Below are 25,068 nucleotides of genomic sequence, written 5' to 3'. Positions count from 1 at the left end.
TCGGAAATCAGAAACACAAAGGGACTTGGGAGTCATTGTTCAAGATTCTCTTAAGGTTAACGTGCAGGTTCAGTCGGCCGTTAGGAAGGTAATGTAATGTTAGCATTCATGTCGAGAGGGCTAGAATACAAGAGCAGGGATGGACTTCTGAGGCTGTATAAGGCTCTGGTCAGACACCATTTGGAGTATTGTGAGCAGTTTTGGGCCCCGTATCTAAGGAAGGATGTGCTGGGCCTTGGAAAGGGTCCAGAGGAGGTTCACAAGAATGATCCCTGGAATGAAGAGCTTGTCGTATGAGGAACGGTTGAGGACTCTGGGTCTGTACTCGTTGGAGTTTAGAAGGATGAGGGGGGGATCTTATTGAAACTTACAGGATACTGCGAGGTCTGGATAGACTGGACGTGGAGAGGATGTTTCCACTGGTGGGAAAAACTAGAACCAGAGGGCACAACCTCAGGCTAAAGGGACGATCCTTTAAAACAGAGATGAGGAGGAATTTCTTCAGCCAGAGAGTGGTGAATGTGTGGAACTCTTTGCCGCAGAAGGCTGTGGAGGCCGGGTCATTGAGTGTCTTTAAGACAGAGATAGATCGGTTCTTGATTAATAAGGGGATCAGGGGTTATGGGGAAAAGGCAGGAGAATGGGGATGGGAAAAGGATCAGCCATGATTGAATGGCGGAGCAGACTCGATGGGCCGAGTGGCCTCATTCTGCTCCTATGTCTGATGGAAAGATGTAGTGGCATTGGAGGCAGCTGAGAGGAGGTTCACTGGATTGATTCCAGAGATGAGGGGTTTGTCGTATGAGGAGAGATTGAACAGTTGAGGCTGCTACTCTCTGGAATCGAGAAGAATGAGGGGAGATCAGATCGAGGCACACAAGATGATAAAAGGTGTGGAGAAGGTAGACGTGGAGTGGGTGCTTCCTCTGGTGGGACATTCTAGAACGAGAGGTCAGAGTCTCAGGATAAGGGGCAGGAAATTTAAAACAGAGTTGGAGGAGATGTGTTGTAGAGAGAGAGAGAGAGACACGGAGAGACAGATGGGGGTTCAAACAAGAATGGTTTATTCAGAAAACATTCGAGATTTGGACAGGAACATCCTTCATTCTCCCAGGCTGGAAGGCTCCTTCCCGATCTACAGCTCCCCCGAGGTCGCAACGTGGGGTCGTAGGTCGAGGATCAGAGGATGGGAGGTGGCTGCTGGGTCATGAGCAGGTTGAAGCGTCTCTTGATGGTCACTCGGTGGCGGGAATACTTGTCATCCGGGGAGAAGCGGGCGGGATGGGCGCTGGACGTGGTACTTCCGCTTGGATCCACTTTCTGGGAGGGCCGGAGAGACAGAAGAAAAACCAGAGTGAGACAGGGGGCCATTCAACCCCTCTCCCCCAGCCTGGTACACAGGAACAGGCCATTCAGCCTCTCTCCCCCAGCCTGGTACACAGGAACAGGCCATTCAGCCCCTCTCCCCCAGCCTGGTACACAGGAACAGGCCATTCAGCCCCTCTCCCCCAGCCTGGTACACAGGAACAGGCCATTCAGCCCATACAGAGCCTGGTCCACAGGAACAGGAAGAGGCCATTCAGCCCCTCTCCCCGAGCCTGTTACACAGGAACAGGAGGAGGCCATTCAGCCCCTCTCTCTCCAGCCTGTTGCACAGGAACAGGAGAAGGCCATTCAGCCCCTCGCCCCGAGCCTGTTACACAGGGACAGGAGGAGGCCATTCAGCCCCTCTTCCCAAGCCTGTTACACAGGAACAGGAGGAGGCCATTCAGCCCCTCTCCCCGAGCCTGTTACACAGGAACAGGAGGAGGCCATTCAGCCCCTCTCCCCAAGTCTGTTACACAGGAACAGGAGGAGGCCATTCAGCCACTCTCCCCGAGCCTGTTACACAGGAACAGGAGGAGGCCATTCAGCCCCTCTCCCCAAGTCTGTTACACAGGAACAGGAGGAGGCCATTCAGCCACTCTCCCCGAGTCTGTTACACAGGAACAGGAGGAGGCCATTCAGCCCCTCTCTCTCCAGCCTGTTGCACAGGAACAGGAGAAGGCCATTCAGCCCCTCTCCCGAGCCTGTTACACAGGGACAGGAGGAGGCCATTCAGCCCCTCTTCCCAAGCCTGTTACACAGGAACAGGAGGAGGCCATTCAGCCCCTCTCCCCGAGCCTGTTACACAGGAACAGGAGGAGGCCATTCAGCCCCTCTCCCCGAGCCTGTTACACAGGAACAGGAGGAGGCCATTCAGCCCCTCTCCCCAAGTCTGTTACACAGGAACAGGAGGAGGCCATTCAGCCACTCTTCCCAAGCCTGTTACACAGGAACAGGAGGAGGCCATTCAGCCCCTCTCTCTCCAGCCTGTTGCACAGGAACAGGAGAAGGCCATTCAGCCCCTCTCCCCGAGCCTGTTACACAGGGACAGGAGGAGGCCATTCAGCCCCTCTTCCCAAGCCTGTTACACAGGAACAGGAGGAGGCCATTCAGCCCCTCTCCCCGAGCCTGTTACACAGGAACAGGAGGAGGCCATTCAGCCCCTCTCCCCGAGCCTGTTACACAGGAACAGGAGGAGGCCATTCAGCCACTCTTCCCAAGTCTGTTACACAGGGACAGGAGGCACCGCCCCCCAGTATATCAGCCCCTCCCCTCAAGTATATTGGGCCCTCTCCCCCCCAGTACATTAACCCCCCGTCCCCCCCAGTACATTAACCCCCCCGTCCCCCCCAGTACATTCACCCCCCCGTCCCCCCCAGTACATTCACCCCCCCGTCCCCCCCAGTACATTCACCCCCCCGTCCCCCCCAGTACATTCACCCCCCCGTCCCCCCCAGTACATTAAGCCCCCCGTCCCCCCCAGTACATTAACCCCCCCGTCCCCCCCAGTACATTAACCCCCCCCGTCCCCCCCAGTACATTAACCCCCCCGTCCCCCCCAGTACATTCACCCCCCCGTCCCCCCAGTACATTAACCCCCCCCTCCCCCCAGTACATTAAACCCCCCGTGCCCCCAGGACATTAACCCCCCCGTCCCCCCCAGTACATTAACCGCCCCGTCCCCCCCAGTACATTAACCCCCCCCGTCCCCCCCAGTACATTAACCCCCCCGTCCCCCCCAGTACATTAACCCCCCCCGTCCCCCCCAGTACATTAACCCCCCCCCGTCCCCCCCAGTACATTAACCCCCCCCGTCCCCCCCAGTACATTCACCCCCCCGTCCCCCCAGTACATTCACCCCCCCGTCCCCCCCAGTACATTAACCCCCCCCGTCCCCCCCAGTACATTAACCCCCCCCCCGTCCCCCCCAGTACATTAACCCCCCCCGTCCCCCCCAGTACATTAACCCCCCCCGTCCCCCCCAGTACATTAACCCCCCCGTCCCCCCCAGTACATTAACCCCCCCCGTCCCCCCCAGTACATTAACCCCCCCCTCCCCCCCAGTACATTAAACCTCCCGTGCCCCCAGGACATTAACCCCCCCCGTCCCCCCCCAGTACATTAACCCCCCCGTCCCCCCAGTACATTAACCCCCCCCGTCCCCCCCAGTACATTAACACCCCCCGTCCCCCCCAGTACATTAACCCCCCCCTCCCCCCCAGTACATTAAACCCCCCGTGCCCCCAGGACATTAACCCCCCCCGTCGCCCCCAGTACATTAACCCCCCGTCCCCCCCAGTACATTAACCCCCCCCGGTACATTAACACCCCGTCCCCCCAGTACATTAACCCCCCCCGTCCCCCCCCAGTACATTAACCCCCCCGTCCCCCCCAGTACATTAACCCCCCCCCCTCCCCCCCAGTACATTAACCCCCCCGTCCCCCCCAGTACATTAACCCCCCCCGTCCCCCCAGTACATTAACCCCCCCCGTCCCCCCCAGTACATTAACCCCCCCGTCCCCCCCAGTACATTAACCCCCCCGTCCCCCCCAGTACATTAACCCCCCCCGTCCCCCCCAGTACATTAACCCCCCCCCGTCCCCCCCAGTACATTAACCCCCCCCGCCCCCCCCCAAGTACATTAACCCCCCCCGCCCCCCCCCAGTACATTAACCCCCCCCGTCCCCCCAGTACATTAACCCCCCCCTCCCCCCCAGTACATTAACCCCCCCCGCCCCCCCCCCAGTACATTAACCCCCCCGTCCCCCCAGTACATTAACCCCCCCGTCCACTAACCCCCCCGTCCCCCCCAGTACATTAACCCCCCCCGTCCCCCCAGTACATTAACCCCCCCCGTCCCCCAGTACATTAACCCCCCCGCCCCCCCAGTACATTAACCCCCCCGTCCACTAACCCCCCCGTCCCCCCCAGTACATTAACCCCCCCCGTCCCCCCAGTACATTAACCCCCCCCGTCCCCCCAGTACATTAACCCCCCCGTCCCCCCAGTACATTAACCCCCCCGTCCACTAACCCCCCCGTCCCCCCCAGTACATTAACCCCCCCCGTCCCCCCAGTACATTAACCCCCCCCGTCCCCCCAGTACATTAACCCCCCCGTCCCCCCAGTACATTAACCCCCCCCGTCCCCCCAGTACATTAACCCCCCCGTCCCCCCAGTACATTAACCCCCCCGTCCCCCCCAGTACATTAACCCCCCCCTTCCCCCCAGTACATTAACCCCCCCCTTCCCCCCCAGTACATTAACCCCCCGTCCCCCCCAGTACATTAACCCCCCCCGTCCCCCCCAGTACATTAACCCCCCCCGTCCCCCCAGTACATTAACCCCCCCGTCCCCCCAGTACATTAACCCCCCCGTCCCCCCAGTACATTAACCCCCCCGTCCACTAACCCCCCCGTCCCCCCCAGTACATTAACCCCCCCCCGTCCCCCCCAGTACATTAAGCCCCCCCGTCCCCCCCCAGTACATTAACCCCCCCCGTCCCCCCCAGTACATTAAGCCCCCCCGTCCCCCCCCAGTACATTAACCCCCCCGTCCCCCCCAGTACATTAACCCCCCCCGTCCCCCCCAGTACATTAACCCCCCCCGTCCCCCCCAGTACATTAACCCCCCCGTCCCCCCCAGTACTTTAACCCCCCCCGTCCCCCCCAGTACATTAACCCCCCCCGTCCCCCCCAGTACATTAACCCCCCCGTCCCCCCCAGTACATTAACCCCCCCCGTCCCCCCCCAGTACATTAACCCCCCCCGTCCCCCCAGTACATTAACCCCCCCCGTCCCCCCCCAGTACATTAACCCCCCCCGTCCCCCCCAGTACATTAACCCCCCCCGTCCCCCCAGTACATTAACCCCCCCGTCCCCCCCAGTACATTAACCCCCCCGTCCCCCCAGTACATTAACCCCCCCCGTCCCCCCAGTACATTAACCCCCCCGTCCCCCCCAGTACATTAACCCCCCCGTCCCCCCAGTACATTAACCCCCCCCGTCCCCCCCAGTACATTAACCCCCCCGTCCCCCCCAGTACATTAACCCCCCCCGTCCCCCCCAGTACATTAACCCCCCCCGTCCCCCCCAGTACATTAACCCCCCCCGTCCCCCCAGTACATTAACCCCCCCGTCCCCCCAGTACATTAACCCCCCCCGTCCCCCAGTACATTAACCCCCCCGTCCCCCCCAGTACATTAACCCCCCATCGCATTAACCCCCCCCCGTCTCCCCCAGTACATTAACCCCCCCGTCTCCCCCAGTACACTAACCCCCCCCGTCCCCCCCAGTACATTAACCCCCCCTGTCCCCCCCAGTACATTAACCCCCCATCGCATTAACCCCCCCCCGTCCCCCCCAGTACACTAACCCCCCCCGTCCCCCCAGTACATTAACCCCCCCTGTCCCCCCCAGTACATTAACCCCCCCGTCCCCCCAGTACATTAACCCCCCCCGTCCCCCCCAGTACATTAACCCCCCCGTCCCCCCCCAGTACATTAACCCCCCCCCCGTCCACCCCAGTACATTAAACCCCCCCGTCCCCCCCAGTACATTAACCCCCCGTCCCCCCCAGTACATTACCCCCCCGTCCACTAACCCCCCCGGCCCCCCAGTACATTAACCCCCCCCGTCCCCCCCAGTACATTAACCCCCCCGTCCCCTCAGTACATTAACCCCCCCCCGTCCCCCCCAGTACATTAACCCCCCCCGTCCCCCCCAGTACATTAACCCCCCCCGTCCATTAACCCCCCCCGTCCCCCCCCAGTACATTAACCCCCCCCGTCCCCCCCAGTACATTAACCCCCCCCGTCCCCCCCAGTACATTAACCCCCCCGTCCCCTCAGTACATTAACCCCCCCCGTCCCCCCCAGTACATTAACCCCCCCCGTCCCCCCCAGTACATTAACCCCCCCCGTCCCCCCCCAGTACATTAACCCCCCCCGTCCCCCCCAGTACATTAACCCCCCCCGTCCCCCCCAGTACATTAACCCCCCCGTCCCCCCCCAGTACATTAACCCCCCCCGTCCCCCCCAGTACATTAACCCCCCGTCCCCCCAGTACATTAACCCCCCCCCCGTCCCCCCCAGTACATTAACCCCCCCGTCCCCCCCAGTACATTAACCCCCCGTCCCCCCCAGTACATTAACCCCCCCCGTCCACTAACCCCCCCGGCCCCCCAGTACATTAACCCCCCCCGTCCCCCCCAGTACATTAACCCCCCCGTCCCCTCAGTACATTAACCCCCCCCGTCCCCCCCAGTACATTAACCCCCCCCGTCCCCCCCAGTACATTAACCCCCCCCGTCCCCCCCAGTACATTAACCCCCCCGTCCCCTCAGTACATTAACCCCCCCCGTCCCCCCCAGTACATTAACCCCCCCCGTCCCCCCCAGTACATTAACCCCCCCCGTCCCCCCCCAGTACATTAACCCCCCGTCCCCCCCAGTACATTAACCCCCCCCGTCCCCCCCAGTACATTAACCCCCCCGTCCCCCCCCAGTACATTAACCCCCCCCGTCCCCCCCAGTACATTAACCCCCCGTCCCCCCAGTACATTAACCCCCCCCCGTCCCCCCCAGTACATTAACCCCCCCCCCCGTCCCCCCCAGTACATTAACCCCCCCCCGTCCCCCCCCAGTACATTAACCCCCCCCGTCCATTAACCCCCCCCGTCCATTAACCCCCCCCGTCCATTAACCCCCCCCGTCCCCCCCCAGTACATTAACCCCCCCCGTCCCCCCCCAGTACATTAACCCCCCCCGTCCCCCCCAGTACATTAACCCCCCCCGTCCCCCCCCCAGTACATTAACCCCCCCCGTCCCCCCCAGTACATTAACCCCCCGTCCCCCCAGTACATTAACTCCCCCCCGTCCCCCCCAGTACATTAACCCCCCCCGTCCCCCCAGTACATTAACCCCCCCCGTCCCCCCCCAGTACATTAACCCCCCCCGTCCCCCCCCAGTACATTAACCCCCCCCGTCCCCCCCAGTACATTAACCCCCCCCGTCCTCCCCAGTACATTAACCCCCCCCCCGTCCCCCCCAGTACATTAACCCCCCCCCCCGTCCCCCCCAGTACATTAACCCCCCCGTCCCCCCAGTACATTAACCCTCCCCCCGTCCCCCCCAGTACATTAACCCCCCCCCCGTCCCCCCCAGTACATTAACCCCCCCGTCCCCCCCAGTACATTAACCCCCCCCGTCCCCCCCAGTACATTAACCCCCCCCCCGTCCCCCCCAGTACATTAACCCCCCCCGTCCCCCCCAGTACATTAACCCCCCCCGTCCCCCCCAGTACATTAACCCCCCCCGTCCCCCCCAGTACATTAACCCCCCCCCGTCCCCCCCAGTACATTATCCCCCCCGTCCCCCCCAGTACATTAACCCCCCCCCGTCCCCCCCAGTACATTAACCCCCCCGTCCCCCCAGTACATTAACCCCCCCGTCCCCCCCAGTACATTAACCCCCCCGTCCCCCCCAGTACATTACCCCCCCGTCCCCCCCAATACATTAACCCCCCCCGTCCCCCCAGTACATTAACACCCCCGTCCCCCCCAGTACATTAACCGCCCCGTCCCCCCCAGTACATTAACCCCCCCCCCCCGTCCCCCCCAGTACATTAACCCCCCCCCCGTCCCCCCCAGTACATTAACCCCCCCCCCGTCCCCCCCAGTACATTAACCCCCCCCCCGTCCCCCCCAGTACATTAACCCCCCCCCGTCCCCCCCAGTACACTAACCCCCCCGTCCCCCCAGTACATTAACCCCCCCCCGTCCCCCCCAGTACATTAACCCCCCCCCCGTCCCCCCCAGTACATTAACCCCCCCCCCCGTCCCCCCCAGTACATTAACCCCCCCCCCGTCCCCCCCAGTACATTAAACCCCCCCCCGTCCCCCCCAGTACATTAACCCCCCCCCGTCCCCCCCAGTACATTAACCCCCCCCCCGTCCCCCCCAGTACATTAACCCCCCCCCCCGTCCCCCCCAGTACATTAACCCCCCCCGTCCCCCCCAGTACATTAAACCCCCCCCCCCGTCCCCCCCAGTACATTAACCCCCCCCCCCCGTCCCCCCCAGTACATTAACCCCCCCGTCCCCCCCAGTACATTAACCCCCCCCCCCGTCCCCCCCAGTACATAACCCCCCCCCGTCCCCCCCAGTACATTAACCCCCCCCCCGTCCCCCCAGTACATTAACCCCCCCCCCCGTCCCCCCAGTACATTAACCCCCCCCCCGTCCCCCCCAGTACATTAACCCCCCCCCCGTCCCCCCCAGTACATTAACCCCCCCCCCCGTCCCCCCCAGTACATTAACCCCCCCCGTCCCCCCAGTACATTAACCCCCCCCCGTCCCCCCAGTACATTAACCCCCCCCCCGTCCCCCCCAGTACATTAACCCCCCCCCCGTCCCCCCCAGTACATTAACCCCCCCCCCCCGTCCCCCCCAGTACATTAACCCCCCCCGTCCCCCCCAGTACATTAACCCCCCCCCCCCGTCCCCCCCAGTACATTAACCCCCCCCCGTCCCCCCCAGTACATTAACCCCCCCCCGTCCCCCCCAGTACATTAACCCCCCCGTCCCCCCCAGTACATTAACCCCCCGTCCCCCCAGTACATTAACCCCCCCCGTCCCCCCCAGTACATTAACCCCCCCCCCGTCCCCCCCAGTACATTAACCCCCCGTCCCCCCCAGTACATTAACCCCCCCCGTCCCCCCCAGTACATTAACCCCCCCCCCCGTCCCCCCCAGTACATTAACCCCCCCCCGTCCCCCCCAGTACATTAACCCCCCCCGTCCCCCCCAGTACATTAACCCCCCCCCGTCCCCCCCAGTACATTAACCCCCCCGTCCCCCCCAGTACATTAACCCCCCCCCGTCCCCCCAGTACATTAACCCCCCCCCGTCCCCCCCAGTACATTAACCCCCCCCCCGTCCCCCCCAGTACATTAACCCCCCCCCCGTCCCCCCCAGTACATTAACCCCCCCCCCGTCCCCCCCAGTACATTAACCCCCCCCCGTCCCCCCCCAGTACATTAACCCCCCCCCCGTCCCCCCCCAGTACATTAACCCCCCCGTCCCCCCAGTACATTAACCCCCCCCCGTCCCCCAGTACATTACCCCCCCCCGTCCCCCAGTACATTAACCCCCCCCCGTCCCCCCCAGTACATTAACCCCCCCCCCGTCCCCCCCAGTACATTAACCCCCCCCCCGTCCCCCCCAGTACATTAACCCCCCCCGTCCCCCCCAGTACATTAACCCCCCCCGTCCCCCCCAGTACATTAAACCCCCCCCGTCCCCCCCCAGTACATTAACCCCCCCCGTCCCCCCCAGTACATTAACCCCCCCCGTCCCCCCCAGTACATTAACCCCCCCCGTCCCCCCCAGTACATTAACCCCCCCCGTCCCCCCCAGTACATTAACCCCCCCCGTCCCCCCCCAGTACATTAACACCCCCCGTCCCCCCCAGTACATTAACCCCCCCGTCCCCCAGTACATTAACCCCCCGTCCCCCCAGTACATTAACCCCCCCCTCCCCCCAGTACATTAACCCCCCCGTCCCCCCCAGTACATTAACCCCCCCGTCCCCCCCAGTACATTAACCCCCCCCGTCCCCCCAGTACATTAACCCCCCCCGTCCCCCCAGTACATTAACCCCCCCCCCGTCCCCCCCAGTACATTAACCCCCCCCCCGTCCCCCCCAGTACATTAACCCCCCCCCGTCCCCCCAGTACATTAACCCCCCCCCGTCCCCCCCAGTACATTAACCCCCCCCCGTCCCCCCCCAGTACATTAACCCCCCCCCCGTCCCCCCCAGTACATTAACCCCCCCCCCGTCCCCCCCAGTACATTAACCCCCCCCCCCGTCCCCCCCAGTACATTAACCCCCCCCGTCCCCCCCAGTACATTAACCCCCCCCGTCCCCCCCAGTACATTAACCCCCCCCGTCCCCCCCAGTACATTAACCCCCCCCCCGTCCCCCCCAGTACATTAACCCCCCCCCCGTCCCCCCCAGTACATTAACCCCCCCATCACATTAGGCCCTCCCCCATTCCCCCCATCACATTCACCCCCCCATCCCCCAGTACATTAGGCCTCCCCTCCCCCAGGCTGCCCCACCTTCAGGGTGTAAACCCTGTCGCCATTGCTGTCCAGGTAGTAATGCAGGAACATGGTGCTGCTGCTGTCCCTCCAGACACACGTGAAGCTCCACCAGCCGCTTCCGGGTAGGGAATGACTTCCGGCTCCCACCGTCACATCCGGCCGCCAGCGTCACCGCCTTACCTGAGCCGCGCCTGCGCAGTCCCCGCCCAGCCGGCCGGCCGCCCCAGCGGCGCCCGCGCAGTCTGGCCCAGCTCGCCTCCGCCGCGCCTGCGCAGCCCCGCCCAGCCGGCCGGCCGCCTCAGCGGCGCCTGCGCAGTTCCGTCCAGCCGGTGTGCTCGCGCTTTGGCGGTTGGTGGGCGCCCCCTGCGCGCAGGCGCCTGTCTGACTAATCGGAGGTATCGGCGGCCGATTAGTGGCCGATTATCCGCCCGTTGGCGGCCGGGGAGAGCGGGAGAGGGCTGAGGGGGCCGGCGGGCAGCCGGAATCGGCCGATTGACCGATCGATTGGACACCCCCCCCCCCCCCCCCGCCACTCAGCGCCACCTTCCCCCCTTCGTTGTCCCCCTCAGCAAGTATCGGCCACTAATCGGGAGATTCGCTGCATCCCGGGGATGCTGCCGCTGCCCCTGCCGCCTCCATCAGCCCCCGGGCCCCGCTAATCGGCGACTAGTCGGGAGGCCGGCCGAGATGTCGGTGCGATTCACGGTGACGCCGACCCGCGCCGAGGACCTGCCGGGTCTGGGCGGGAGCGGAGAATCGGGCGGAGCGGGAACGGCGCCCGGCGAGAACCAGAGCCCGGCGGCCGGAGAGAGCGGCGAGGGTGAGAGCACAGCAAGATCCCACACTGCGGGGAGGGGGAGGGGGGGGGCACAGGAGGATCCCACACTGCAGGGAGGGAGGGGGGCACAGGAGGATCCCACACTGCAGGGAGGGGGGGCACAGGAGGATCCCACACTGCAGGGAGGGAGGGGGGCACAGGAGGATCCCACACTGCAGGGAGGGACGGGGGAGGGGGCACAGCAAGATCCCACAATGCAGGGAGGGACGGGGAGGAAGCACAGGAGGATCCCACACTGCAGGGAGGGGGAGCACAGGAGGATCCCACACTGCAGGGAGGGGGCACAAGAAGATCCCACACTGCAGGGGGGAGGGGGCACAGCAAGATCCCACACTGCAGGGAGGGGCGTGGAGGGGGCACAGCAAGATCCCACACTGCAGGGAGGGGCGTGGAAGGGGGCACAGCAAGATCACACACTGCAGGGAGGGACGGGGAGGGGGCACAGCAAGATCCCACACTGCAGGGGGGGACGGGGAAGGGGGCACAGCAAGATCCCACACTGCAGGGAGGGACGGGGAGGGGGCACAGCAAGATCCCACACTGCAGGGGGGGATGGGGAAGGGGGCACAGCAAGATCCCACACTGCAGGGAGGGGGCACAGCAAAATCCCACACTGCAGGGAGGGACGGGGAGGGGGCACAGCAAGATCCCACACTGCAGGGGGGGGGGGGGAGGCACAGCAAGATCCCACACTGCAGGGGGGAGGGGGGCACAGCAAGATCCCACACTGCAGGGAGGGGGGGCACAGCAAGATCCCACGCTGCAGGGAGGGACGGGGAGGGGGCACAGCAAGATCCCACACTGCAGTGTGAGGGAGGCACAGCAAGATCCCACACTTCAGTGGGGGAGGGAGCACAGCAAGATCCTACACTACAGGGGGGGAGGGGGCACAGCAAGATCCCACACTGCCGGGAGGGGGGCACAGCAAGATCCCACATTGCAGTGTGAGGGAGGCACAGCAAGATCCCACACTGCAGTGTGAGGGAGGCACAGCAAGATCCCACACTTCAGTGGGGGAGGGAGCACAGCAAGATCCTACACTACAGGGGGGAGGGGGCACAGCAAGATCCCACACTGCCGGGAGGGGGACACAGCAAGATCCCACATTGCAGTGGGGGAGGGGGGCACAGCAAGATCCCACACTGTAGTGGGGAGGGGGGGCACAGCAAGATCCCACACTATAGTGGGGAGGGGGGCACAGCAAGATCCCACACTGTAGGGGGGAGGGGGGGCACAACAAGATCCTACACTGCAGGGGGGCACAGCAAGATCCCAGAGTGGGGTGGGGAATAGCAAGGGTTGTATTGGCACAGTGGGTTGTATTGGCACAGTGGGTTGTATTGGCACAGTGGGTTGTATTGGCACAGTGGGTTGTATTGGCACAGTGGGTTGTATTGGCACAGTGGGTTGTATTGGCACAGTGGGTTGTATTGGCACAGTGGGTTGTATTGGCACAGTGGGTTGTATTGGCACAGTGGGTTGTATTGGTGCACTGGGTTGTATTGGCACAGTGGGTTGTATTGGCACAGTGGGTTGTATTGGCACAGTGGGTTGTATTGGCACAGTGGGTTGTATTGGCACAGTGGGTTGTATTGGTGCACAGTGGGTTGTATTGGTGCACAGTGGGTTGTATTGGTGCACAGTGGGTTGTATTGGTGCACAGTGGGTTGTATTGGCACAGTGGGTTGTATTGGTGCACTGGGTTGTATTGGTGCACAGTGGGTTGTATTGGCACAGTGGGTTGTATTGGTGCACAGTGGGTTGTATTGGTGCACAGTGGGTTGTATTGGTGCACAGTGGGTTGTATTGGTGCACAGTGGGTTGTATTGGCACAGTGGGTTGTATTGGCACAGTGGGTTGTATTGGTGCACAGTGGGTTGTATTGGCACAGTGGGTTGTATTGGCACAGTGGGTTGTATTGGCACAGTGGGTTGTATTGGCACAGTGGGTTGTATTGGTGCACTGGGTTGTATTGGCACAGTGGGTTGTATTGGCACAGTGGGTTGTATTGGTGCACAGTGGGTTGTATTGGTGCACAGTGGGTTGTATTGGTGCACAGTGGGTTGTATTGGCACAGTGGGTTGTATTGGTGCACAGTGGGTTGTATTGGTGCACAGTGGGTTGTATTGGTGCACAGTGGGTTGTATTGGCACAGTGGGTTGTATTGGCACAGTGGGTTGTATTGGTGCACTGGGTTGTATTGGTGCACAGTGGGTTGTATTGGTGCACAGTGGGTTGTATTGGTGCACAGTGGGTTGTATTGGCACAGTGGGTTGTATTGGTGCACTGGGTTGTATTGGTGCACAGTGGGTTGTATTGGTGCACAGTGGGTTGTATTGGCACAGTGGGTTGTATTGGTGCACAGTGGGTTGTATTGGCACAGTGGGTTGTATTGGTGCACTGGGTTGTATTGGTGCACAGTGGGTTGTATTGGTGCACAGTGGGTTGTATTGGCACAGTGGGTTGTATTGGTGCACTGGGTTGTATTGGTGCACAGTGGGTTGTATTGGTGCACTGGGTTGTATTGGTGCACAGTGGGTTGTATTGGCACAGTGGGTTGTATTGGTGCACAGTGGGTTGTATTGGCACAGTGGGTTGTATTGGTGCACAGTATTATACTGTTGTGTTGGTACCCAGTGCTAGTTGTAATGACTTGCACTGCATTATTGCTTTGTCCAAGTTCGCATTGGCGCTCAGGGTTGCGCCGGGTGCCTGTGTGTGCGCCGGGTGCCTGTGTGTGCGCGCCGGGTGCCTGTGTGTAGGCGCCGGGTGCCTGTGTGTGCGCGCCGGGTGCCTGTGTGTAGGCGCCGGGTGCCTGTGTGTGCGCGCCGGGTGCCTGTGTGTGCGCGCCGGGTGCCTGTGTGTGCGCGCCGGGTGCCTGTGTGTGCGCGCCGGGTGCCTGTGTGTGCGCGCCGGGTGCCTGTGTGTGCGCGCCGGGTGCCTGTGTGTGCGCGCCGGGTGCCTGTGTGTGCACGCCGGGTGCCTGTGTGTGCGCGCCGGGTGCCTGTGTGTGCGCGCCGGGTGCCTGTGTGTAGGCGCCGGGTGCCTGTGTGTGCGTGCCGGGTGCCTGTGTGTGCGTGCCGGGTGCCTGTGTGTGCGTGCCGGGTGCCTGTGTGTGCGCGCCGGGTGCCTGTGTGTACGCGCCGGGTGCCTGTGTGTGCGTGCCGGGTGCCTGTGTGTGCACGCCGGGTGCCTGTGTGTAGGCGCCGGGTGCCTGTGTGTGCGCGCCGGGTGCCTGTGTGTAGGTGCCGGGTGCCTGTGTGTAGGCGCCGGGTGCCTGTGTGTGCGCGCCGGGTGCCTGTGTGTGCGCGCCGGGTGCCTGTGTGTGCGCGCCGGGTGCCTGTGTGTGCGCGCCGGGTGCCTGTGTGTAGGTGCCGGGTGCCTGTGTGTAGGCGCCGGGTGCCTGTGTGTGCGCGCCGGGTGCCTGTGTGTACGCGCCGGGTGCCTGTGTGTAGGCGCCGGGTGCCTGTGTGTGCACGCCGGGTGCCTGTGTGTGCGCGCTGGGTGCCTGTGTGTAGGCGCCGGGTGCCTGTGTGTGCACGCCGGGTGCCTGTGTGTGCGCGCCGGGTGCCTGTGTGTGCGCGCCGGGTGCCTGTGTGTGCGCGCCGGGTGCCTGTGTGTAGGTGCCGGGTGCCTGTGTGTAGGCGCCGGGTGCCTGTGTGTGCGCGCCGGGTGCCTGTGTGTACGTGCCGGGTGCCTGTGTGTGCGCGCTGGGTGCCTGTGTGTAGGCGCCGGGTGCCTGTGTGTGCGCGCCGGGTGCCTGTGTGTGCGCGCCGGGTGCCTGTGTGTGCGCGCCGGGTGCCTGTGTGTGTGCGCCGGGTGCCTGTGTGTGCGTGCCGGGTGCCTGTGTGTGCGCGCCGGGTGCCTGTGTGTGCGCGCCGGGTGCCTGTGTGTGCGCGCCGGGTGCCTGTGTGTGCGCGCCGGGTGCCTGTGTGTGCGCGCCGGGTGCCTGTGTGGGCGCGCCGGGTGCCTGTGTGTGCGCGCCGGGTGCCTGTGTGTGCGCGCCGGGTGCCTGTGTGTGCGCGCCGGGTGCCTGTGTGTGCGCGCCGGGTGCCTGTGTGTGCGCGCCGGGTGCCTGTGTGTAGGTGCCGGGTGCCTGTGTGTAGGCGCCGGGTGCCTGTGTGTGCGCGCCGGGTGCCTGTGTGTACGCGCCGGGTGCCTGTGTGTGCGCGCCGGGTGCCTGTGTGTACGCGCCGGGTGCCTGTGTGTGCGCGCCGGGTGCCTGTGTGTGCGTGCCGGGTGCCTGTGTGTAGGCGCCGGGTGCCTGTGTGTGCGCGCCGGGTGCCTGTGTGTGCGCGCCGGGTGCCTGTGTGTGCGCGCCGGGTGCCTGTGTGTGCGCGCTGGGTGCCTGTGTGTGCGCGCCGGGTGCCTGTGTGTACGCGCCGGGTGCCTGTGTGTGCGCGCCGGGTGCCTGTGTGTGCGTGCCGGGTGCCTGTGTGTAGGCGCCGGGTGCCTGTGTGTGCGCGCCGGGTGCCTGTGTGTGCGCGCCGGGTGCCTGTGTGTGCGCGCCGGGTGCCTGTGTGTGCGCGCTGGGTGCCTGTGTGTAGGCGCCGGGTGCCTGTGTGTGCGCGCCGGGTGCCTGTGTGTGCACGCCGGGTGCCTGTGTGGGCGCGCCGGGTGCCTGTGTGTGCGCGCCGGGTGCCTGTGTGTGCGCGCCGGGTGCCTGTGTGTGCGCGCCGGGTGCCTGTGTGTGCGTGCCGGGTGCCTGTGTGTGCGCGCCGGGTGCCTGTGTGTAGGTGCCGGGTGCCTGTGTGTAGGCGCCGGGTGCCTGTGTGTGCGCGCCGGGTGCCTGTGTGTACGTGCCGGGTGCCTGTGTGTGCGCGCTGGGTGCCTGTGTGTAGGCGCCGGGTGCCTGTGTGTGCGCGCCGGGTGCCTGTGTGTGCGCGCCGGGTGCCTGTGTGTGTGCGCCGGGTGCCTGTGTGTGCGTGCCGGGTGCCTGTGTGTGCGCGCCGGGTGCCTGTGTGTGCGCGCCGGGTGCCTGTGTGTGCGCGCCGGGTGCCTGTGTGTGCGCGCCGGGTGCCTGTGTGTGCGCGCCGGGTGCCTGTGTGGGCGCGCCGGGTGCCTGTGTGTGCGCGCCGGGTGCCTGTGTGTGCGCGCCGGGTGCCTGTGTGTGCGCGCCGGGTGCCTGTGTGTAGGCGCCGGGTGCCTGTGTGTGCGTGCCGGGTGCCTGTGTGTAGGCGCCGGGTGCCTGTGTGTGCGTGCCGGGTGCCTGTGTGTAGGCGCCGGGTGCCTGTGTGTGCACGCCGGGTGCCTGTGTGTGCGCGCCGGGTGCCTGTGTGTAGGCGCCGGGTGCCTGTGTGTGCACGCCGGGTGCCTGTGTGTGCGCGCCGGGTGCCTGTGTGTGCGCGCCGGGTGCCTGTGTGTAGGCGCCGGGTGCCTGTGTGTGCGCGCCGGGTGCCTGTGTGTGCGTGCCGGGTGCCTGTGTGTGCGCGCCGGGTGCCTGTGTGTGCGCGCCGGGTGCCTGTGTGTGCGCGCCGGGTGCCTGTGTGTGCACGCCGGGTGCCTGTGTGTGCGCGCCGGGTGCCTGTGTGTGCGTGCCGGGTGCCTGTGTGTGCGCGCCGGGTGCCTGTGTGTGCGCGCCGGGTGCCTGTGTGTGCGCGCCGGGTGCCTGTGTGTGCACGCTGGGTGCCTGTGTGTGCACGCCGGGTGCCTGTGTGTGTGCGCCGGGTGCCTGTGTGTGCGTGCCGGGTGCCTGTGTGTGCGTGCCGGGTGCCTGTGTGTGCGTGCCGGGTGCCTGTGTGTGCGCGCCGGGTGCCTGTGTGTGTGCGCCGGGTGCCTGTGTGTGCGTGCCGGGTGCCTGTGTGTGCGCGCCGGGTGCCTGTGTGTGCGTGCCGGGTGCCTGTGTGTGCGCGCCGGGTGCCTGTGTGTGCGTGCCGGGTGCCTGTGTGGGCGCGCCGGGTGCCTGTGTGTGCGTGCCGGGTGCCTGTGTGTGCGTGCCGGGTGCCTGTGTGTGCGTGCCGGGTGCCTGTGTGTGCACGCCGGGTGCCTGTGTGTGCGTGCCGGGTGCCTGTGTGTGCGCGCCGGGTGCCTGTGTGTGCGTGCCGGGTGCCTGTGTGTGCACGCCGGGTGCCTGTGTGTGCGCGCCGGGTGCCTGTGTGTGCGTGCCGGGTGCCTGTGTGTGCACGCCGGGTGCCTGTGTGTGCGCGCCGGGTGCCTGTGTGTGCGCGCCGGGTGCCTGTGTGTGCACGCCGGGTGCCTGTGTGTGCGCGCCGGGTGCCTGTGTGTGCGCGCCGGGTGCCTGTGTGTAGGCGCCGGGTGCCTGTGTGTGCGTGCCGGGTGCCTGTGTGTGCGCGCCGGGTGCCTGTGTGTGCGCGCCGGGTGCCTGTGTGTGCACGCCGGGTGCCTGTGTGTGCGCGCCGGGTGCCTGTGTGTGCGCGCCGGGTGCCTGTGTGTGCGCGCCGGGTGCCTGTGTGTGCGCGCCGGGTGCCTGTGTGTGCGCGCCGGGTGCCTGTGTGTGCGCGCCGGGTGCCTGTGTGGGCGCGCCGGGTGCCTGTGTGTGCGCGCCGGGTGCCTGTGTGTGTGCGCCGGGTGCCTGTGTGTGCACGCCGGGTGCCTGTGTGTAGGCGCCGGGTGCCTGTGTGTGCGCGCCGGGTGCCTGTGTGTGCGCGCCGGGTGCCTGTGTGTAGGCGCCGGGTGCCTGTGTGTGCGCGCCGGGTGCCTGTGTGTGCGCGCCGGGTGCCTGTGTGTGCGTGCCGGGTGCCTGTGTGTGCGCGCCGGGTGCCTGTGTGTGCACGCCGGGTGCCTGTGTGTGCGTGCCGGGTGCCTGTGTGTGCGCGCCGGGTGCCTGTGTGTGCGCGCCGGGTGCCTGTGTGTGCGCGCCGGGTGCCTGTGTGGGCGCGCCGGGTGCCTGTGTGTGCGCGCCGGGTGCCTGTGTGTAGGCGCCGGGTGCCTGTGTGTGCGCGCCGGGTGCCTGTGTGTACGTGCCGGGTGCCTGTGTGTGCGCGCCGGGTGCCTGTGTGTGCGTGCCGGGTGCCTGTGTGTGCGCGCCGGGTGCCTGTGTGTGCGTGCTGGGTGCCTGTGTGTGCGCGCCGGGTGCCTGTGTGTGCGTGCCGGGTGCCTGTGTGTGCGCGCCGGGTGCCTGTGTGTGCGTGCTGGGTGCCTGTGTGTGTGCGCTGGGTGCCTGTGTGTAGGCGCCGGGTGCCTGTGTGTGCACGCCGGGTGCCTGTGTGTGCGCGCCGGGTGCCTGTGTGTGTGCGCCGGGTGCCTGTGTGTGCGTGCCGGGTGCCTGTGTGTGCGCGCCGGGTGCCTGTGTGTGCGCGCCGGGTGCCTGTGTGTGCGCGCCGGGTGCCTGTGTGTGCGCGCCGGGTGCCTGTGTGTGCGCGCCGGGTGCCTGTGTGTGCGCGCCGGGTGCCTGTGTGTGCGCGCCGGGTGCCTGTGTGTGCGTGCCGGGTGCCTGTGTGTGCGCGCCGGGTGCCTGTGTGTAGGTGCCGGGTGCCTGTGTGTAGGCGCCGGGTGCCTGTGTGTGCGCGCCGGGTGCCTGTGTGTACGTGCCGGGTGCCTGTGTGTGCGCGCTGGGTGCCTGTGTGTAGGCGCCGGGTGCCTGTGTGTGCGCGCCGGGTGCCTGTGTGTGCGTGCCGGGTGCCTGTGTGTGCGCGCCGGGTGCCTGTGTGTGCGCGCTGGGTGCCTGTGTGTAGGCGCCGGGTGCCTGTGTGTGCGCGCCGGGTGCCTGTGTGTGCGCGCCGGGTGCCTGTGTGTGCGCGCCGGGTGCCTGTGTGTGCGCGCCGGGTGCCTGTGTGTGCGCGCCGGGTGCCTGTGTGTGCGCGCCGGGTGCCTGTGTGTGCGCGCCGGGTGCCTGTGTGTGCGCGCCGGGTGCCTGTGTGGGCGCGCCGGGTGCCTGTGTGTGCGCGCCGGGTGCCTGTGTGTGCGCGCCGGGTGCCTGTGTGTGCGCGCCGGGTGCCTGTGTGTGCGCGCCGGGTGCCTGTGTGTGCGCGCCGGGTGCCTGTGTGTAGGTGCCGGGTGCCTGTGTGTAGGCGCCGGGTGCCTGTGTGTGCGCGCCGGGTGCCTGTGTGTACGTGCCGGGTGCCTGTGTGTGCGCGCTGGGTGCCTGTGTGTAGGCGCCGGGTGCCTGTGTGTGCGCGCCGGGTGCCTGTGTGTGCACGCCGGGTGCCTGTGTGGGCGCGCCGGGTGCCTGTGTGTGCGCGCCGGGTGCCTGTGTGTGCGCGCCGGGTGCCTGTGTGTGCGCGCCGGGTGCCTGTGTGTGCGTGCCGGGTGCCTGTGTGTGCGCGCCGGGTGCCTGTGTGTAGGTGCCGGGTGCCTGTGTGTAGGCGCCGGGTGCCTGTGTGTGCGCGCCGGGTGCCTGTGTGTACGTGCCGGGTGCCTGTGTGTGCGCGCTGGGTGCCTGTGTGTAGGCGCCGGGTGCCTGTGTGTGCGCGCCGGGTGCCTGTGTGTGCGCGCCGGGTGCCTGTGTGTGTGCGCCGGGTGCCTGTGTGTGCGTGCCGGGTGCCTGTGTGTGCGCGCCGGGTGCCTGTGTGTGCGCGCCGGGTGCCTGTGTGTGCGCGCCGGGTGCCTGTGTGTGCGCGCCGGGTGCCTGTGTGTGCGCGCCGGGTGCCTGTGTGGGCGCGCCGGGTGCCTGTGTGTGCGCGCCGGGTGCCTGTGTGTGCGCGCCGGGTGCCTGTGTGTGCGCGCCGGGTGCCTGTGTGTAGGCGCCGGGTGCCTGTGTGTGCGTGCCGGGTGCCTGTGTGTAGGCGCCGGGTGCCTGTGTGTGCGTGCCGGGTGCCTGTGTGTAGGCGCCGGGTGCCTGTGTGTGCACGCCGGGTGCCTGTGTGTGCGCGCCGGGTGCCTGTGTGTAGGCGCCGGGTGCCTGTGTGTGCACGCCGGGTGCCTGTGTGTGCGCGCCGGGTGCCTGTGTGTGCGCGCCGGGTGCCTGTGTGTAGGCGCCGGGTGCCTGTGTGGGCGCGCCGGGTGCCTGTGTGTGTGCGCCGGGTGCCTGTGTGTGCGTGCCGGGTGCCTGTGTGTGCGTGCCGGGTGCCTGTGTGTGCGTGCCGGGTGCCTGTGTGTGCGCGCCGGGTGCCTGTGTGTGTGCGCCGGGTGCCTGTGTGTGCGTGCCGGGTGCCTGTGTGTGCGCGCCGGGTGCCTGTGTGTGCGTGCCGGGTGCCTGTGTGTGCGCGCCGGGTGCCTGTGTGTGCGTGCCGGGTGCCTGTGTGGGCGCGCCGGGTGCCTGTGTGTGCGTGCCGGGTGCCTGTGTGTGCGTGCCGGGTGCCTGTGTGTGCGTGCCGGGTGCCTGTGTGTGCACGCCGGGTGCCTGTGTGTGCGTGCCGGGTGCCTGTGTGTGCGCGCCGGGTGCCTGTGTGTGCGTGCCGGGTGCCTGTGTGTGCACGCCGGGTGCCTGTGTGTGCGCGCCGGGTGCCTGTGTGTGCGTGCCGGGTGCCTGTGTGTGCACGCCGGGTGCCTGTGTGTGCGCGCCGGGTGCCTGTGTGTGCGTGCCGGGTGCCTGTGTGTGCGCGCCGTGTGCCTGTGTGTGCGTGCCGGGTGCCTGTGTGTGCGCGCCGGGTGCCTGTGTGTGCGCGCCGGGTGCCTGTGTGTGCGCGCCGGGTGCCTGTGTGTGCGCGCCGGGTGCCTGTGTGGGGGCGCCGGGTGCCTGTGTGGGCGCGCCGGGTGCCTGTGTGTAGGCGCCGGGTGCCTGTGTGTGCGCGCCGGGTGCCTGTGTGTGCGCGCCGGGTGCCTGTGTGTAGGCGCCGGGTGCCTGTGTGTGCGCGCCGGGTGCCTGTGTGTGCGCGCCGGGTGCCTGTGTGTGCGTGCCGGGTGCCTGTGTGTGCGCGCCGGGTGCCTGTGTGTGCACGCCGGGTGCCTGTGTGTGCGTGCCGGGTGCCTGTGTGTGCGCGCCGGGTGCCTGTGTGTGCGCGCCGGGTGCCTGTGTGTAGGCGCCGGGTGCCTGTGTGGGCGCGCCGGGTGCCTGTGTGTACGTGCCGGGTGCCTGTGTGTGCGCGCTGGGTGCCTGTGTGTAGGCGCCGGGTGCCTGTGTGTGCACGCCGGGTGCCTGTGTGTGCGCGCCGGGTGCCTGTGTGTGCGCGCCGGGTGCCTGTGTGTGTGCGCCGGGTGCCTGTGTGTGCGTGCCGGGTGCCTGTGTGTGCGCGCCGGGTGCCTGTGTGTGCGCGCCGGGTGCCTGTGTGTGCGCGCCGGGTGCCTGTGTGTGCGCGCCGGGTGCCTGTGTGTGCGCGCCGGGTGCCTGTGTGTGCGCGCCGGGTGCCTGTGTGTGCGCGCCGGGTGCCTGTGTGTGCGTGCCGGGTGCCTGTGTGTGCGCGCCGGGTGCCTGTGTGTAGGTGCCGGGTGCCTGTGTGTAGGCGCCGGGTGCCTGTGTGTGCGCGCCGGGTGCCTGTGTGTACGTGCCGGGTGCCTGTGTGTGCGCGCTGGGTGCCTGTGTGTAGGCGCCGGGTGCCTGTGTGTGCGCGCCGGGTGCCTGTGTGTGCGTGCCGGGTGCCTGTGTGTGCGCGCCGGGTGCCTGTGTGTGCGTGCCGGGTGCCTGTGTGTAGGCGCCGGGTGCCTGTGTGTGCGCGCCGGGTGCCTGTGTGGGCGCGCCGGGTGCCTGTGTGTGCGCGCCGGGTGCCTGTGTGTGCACGCCGGGTGCCTGTGTGTGCGTGCCGGGTGCCTGTGTGTGCGCGCCGGGTGCCTGTGTGGGCGCGCCGGGTGCCTGTGTGTGCGCGCCGGGTGCCTGTGTGTGCGCGCCGGGTGCCTGTGTGTGCGCGCCGGGTGCCTGTGTGTGCGCGCCGGGTGCCTGTGTGTGCGCGCCGGGTGCCTGTGTGTGCGCGCCGGGTGCCTGTGTGTGCGTGCCGGGTGCCTGTGTGTGCGCGCCGGGTGCCTGTGTGTGCGCGCCGGGTGCCTGTGTGTGCGCGCCGGGTGCCTGTGTGTGCGTGCCGGGTGCCTGTGTGTGCGTGCCGGGTGCCTGTGTGTGCGCGCCGGGTGCCTGTGTGTGCGCGCCGGGTGCCTGTGTGGGCGCGCCGGGTGCCTGTGTGTGCGCGCCGGGTGCCTGTGTGTGCGCGCCGGGTGCCTGTGTGTGCGCGCCGGGTGCCTGTGTGTAGGCGCCGGGTGCCTGTGTGTGCGTGCCGGGTGCCTGTGTGTAGGCGCCGGGTGCCTGTGTGTAGGCGCCGGGTGCCTGTGTGTGCACGCCGGGTGCCTGTGTGTGCGCGCCGGGTGCCTGTGTGTGCGCGCCGGGTGCCTGTGTGTGCGTGCCGGGTGCCTGTGTGTGCGCGCCGGGTGCCTGTGTGTGCGTGCCGGGTGCCTGTGTGTGCGCGCCGGGTGCCTGTGTGTAGGCGCCGGGTGCCTGTGTGTACGCGCCGGGTGCCTGTGTGTGCGCGCCGGGTGCCTGTGTGGGCGCGCCGGGTGCCTGTGTGTGCGCGCCGGGTGCCTGTGTGTGCGTGCCGGGTGCCTGTGTGTAGGCGCCGGGTGCCTGTGTGTGCGCGCCGGGTGCCTGTGTGTAGGTGCCGGGTGCCTGTGTGTAGGTGCCGGGTGCCTGTGTGTAGGCGCCGGGTGCCTGTGTGTGCGCGCCGGGTGCCTGTGTGTAGGCGCCGGGTGCCTGTGTGTGCACGCCGGGTGCCTGTGTGTGCGCGCCGGGTGCCTGTGTGTGCGCGCCGGGTGCCTGTGTGTAGGCGCCGGGTGCCTGTGTGTGCGCGCCGGGTGCCTGTGTGTGCGTGCCGGGTGCCTGTGTGTGCGCGCCGGGTGCCTGTGTGTGCGCGCCGGGTGCCTGTGTGTGCGCGCCGGGTGCCTGTGTGTGCACGCCGGGTGCCTGTGTGTGCGCGCCGGGTGCCTGTGTGTGCGTGCCGGGTGCCTGTGTGTGCGCGCCGGGTGCCTGTGTGTGCGCGCCGGGTGCCTGTGTGTGCGCGCCGGGTGCCTGTGTGTGCACGCTGGGTGCCTGTGTGTGCACGCCGGGTGCCTGTGTGTGTGCGCCGGGTGCCTGTGTGTGCGTGCCGGGTGCCTGTGTGTGCGTGCCGGGTGCCTGTGTGTGCGTGCCGGGTGCCTGTGTGTGCGCGCCGGGTGCCTGTGTGTGCGTGCCGGGTGCCTGTGTGTGCGTGCCGGGTGCCTGTGTGTGCGCGCCGGGTGCCTGTGTGGGCGCGCCGGGTGCCTGTGTGTGTGCGCCGGGTGCCTGTGTGTGCGTGCCGGGTGCCTGTGTGTGCGCGCCGGGTGCCTGTGTGTGCGTGCCGGGTGCCTGTGTGTGCGCGCCGGGTGCCTGTGTGTGCGTGCCGGGTGCCTGTGTGGGCGCGCCGGGTGCCTGTGGGCGTGCCGGGTGCCTGTGTGTGCGTGCCGGGTGCCTGTGTGTGCGTGCCGGGTGCCTGTGTGTGCGTGCCGGGTGCCTGTGTGTGCACGCCGGGTGCCTGTGTGTGCGTGCCGGGTGCCTGTGTGTGCGCGCCGGGTGCCTGTGTGTGCGTGCCGGGTGCCTGTGTGTGCACGCCGGGTGCCTGTGTGTGCGCGCCGGGTGCCTGTGTGTGCGTGCCGGGTGCCTGTGTGTGCACGCCGGGTGCCTGTGTGTGCGCGCCGGGTGCCTGTGTGTGCGCGCCGGGTGCCTGTGTGTGCACGCCGGGTGCCTGTGTGTGCGCGCCGGGTGCCTGTGTGTGCGCGCCGGGTGCCTGTGTGTAGGCGCCGGGTGCCTGTGTGTGCGTGCCGGGTGCCTGTGTGTGCGCGCCGTGTGCCTGTGTGTGCGTGCCGGGTGCCTGTGTGTGCGCGCCGGGTGCCTGTGTGTGCGCGCCGGGTGCCTGTGTGTGCGCGCCGGGTGCCTGTGTGTGCGCGCCGGGTGCCTGTGTGTGCGCGCCGGGTGCCTGTGTGGGCGCGCCGGGTGCCTGTGTGTAGGCGCCGGGTGCCTGTGTGTGCGCGCCGGGTGCCTGTGTGTAGGCGCCGGGTGCCTGTGTGTGCGCGCCGGGTGCCTGTGTGTGCGCGCCGGGTGCCTGTGTGTAGGCGCCGGGTGCCTGTGTGTAGGCGCCGGGTGCCTGTGTGTAGGCGCCGGGTGCCTGTGTGTGCGCGCCGGGTGCCTGTGTGTAGGCGCCGGGTGCCTGTGTGTAGGCGCCGGGTGCCTGTGTGTGCGCGCCGGGTGCCTGTGTGTGCGTGCCGGGTGCCTGTGTGTAGGCGCCGGGTGCCTGTGTGTGCGTGCCGGGTGCCTGTGTGTGCGCGCCGGGTGCCTGTGTGTGCACGCCGGGTGCCTGTGTGTGCGTGCCGGGTGCCTGTGTGTGCGCGCCGGGTGCCTGTGTGTGCACGCCGGGTGCCTGTGTGTGCGTGCCGGGTGCCTGTGTGTGCGCGCCGGGTGCCTGTGTGTGCGTGCCGGGTGCCTGTGTGTGCGCGCCGGGTGCCTGTGTGTGCGTGCCGGGTGCCTGTGTGTGCGCGCCGGGTGCCTGTGTGTAGGCGCCGGGTGCCTGTGTGTACGCGCCGGGTGCCTGTGTGTGCGCGCCGGGTGCCTGTGTGGGCGCGCCGGGTGCCTGTGTGTAGGTGCCGGGTGCCTGTGTGTGCGTGCCGGGTGCCTGTGTGTGCGCGCCGGGTGCCTGTGTGTGCACGCCGGGTGCCTGTGTGGGCGCGCCGGGTGCCTGTGTGTAGGTGCCGGGTGCCTGTGTGTGCGTGCCGGGTGCCTGTGTGTGCGCGCCGGGTGCCTGTGTGTGCACGCCGGGTGCCTGTGTGTGCGTGCCGGGTGCCTGTGTGTGCGCGCCGGGTGCCTGTGTGTGCGTGCCGGGTGCCTGTGTGTGCGCGCCGGGTGCCTGTGTGTGCGTGCCGGGTGCCTGTGTGTGCGCGCCGGGTGCCTGTGTGTAGGCGCCGGGTGCCTGTGTGTGCGCGCCGGGTGCCTGTGTG

The 25,068-nt window shown here is 67.7% G+C and overlaps 2 protein-coding genes across 2 annotated transcripts in view; one reads left to right on the top strand and one right to left on the bottom strand.

Moving 5' to 3' along the window:
- Positions 1-1,043: 1,043 nt before the first annotated feature.
- On the bottom strand, positions 1,044-10,616 carry nop10 (NOP10 ribonucleoprotein homolog (yeast)). Its single transcript, XM_078207327.1, has 2 exons — positions 10,485-10,616; positions 1,044-1,320 (listed from the first exon to the last, which is right to left on the bottom strand). The coding sequence occupies exons 1-2, from the start codon at positions 10,536-10,538 to the stop codon at positions 1,180-1,182; spliced, it is 195 nt and encodes a 64-aa protein (XP_078063453.1). The 5' UTR covers positions 10,539-10,616; the 3' UTR covers positions 1,044-1,179.
- Positions 10,617-10,806: 190 nt separating this feature from the next.
- The window catches only part of LOC144489465 (solute carrier family 12 member 6-like), a gene marked incomplete at its 3' end in the record, with an annotated part of 44,133 nt that continues 29,871 nt past the window's right edge, over positions 10,807-25,068 (top strand). The window contains exon 1 of the mRNA XM_078207328.1: positions 10,807-11,289. Within this exon, the coding sequence (XP_078063454.1) occupies positions 11,157-11,289 (133 nt within the window). The remainder of the gene's footprint in view (positions 11,290-25,068) is intronic.

The sequence above is a fragment of the Mustelus asterias genome, unplaced genomic scaffold (genome assembly GCF_964213995.1).
Source record: "Mustelus asterias unplaced genomic scaffold, sMusAst1.hap1.1 HAP1_SCAFFOLD_2212, whole genome shotgun sequence".
Classification (NCBI taxonomy): Eukaryota; Metazoa; Chordata; class Chondrichthyes; order Carcharhiniformes; family Triakidae; genus Mustelus; species Mustelus asterias.
Note: the sequence above shows the minus strand (reverse complement) of the source record. Positions and strands in the feature narration are given on the sequence as shown.

Bases quoted from the DNA above. Each gene is read 5' to 3' on its own strand.
- nop10 (XM_078207327.1), bottom strand. From the start codon at position 10,538: ATGTTCCTGCATTACTACCTGGACAGCAATGGCGACAGGGTTTACACC. The intron at 1,321-10,484 runs GTGGGGCAGCCT...CGGCCCTCCCAG, and splicing joins ACAGGGTTTACACCCTGAAG to AAAGTGGATCCAAGCGGAAG.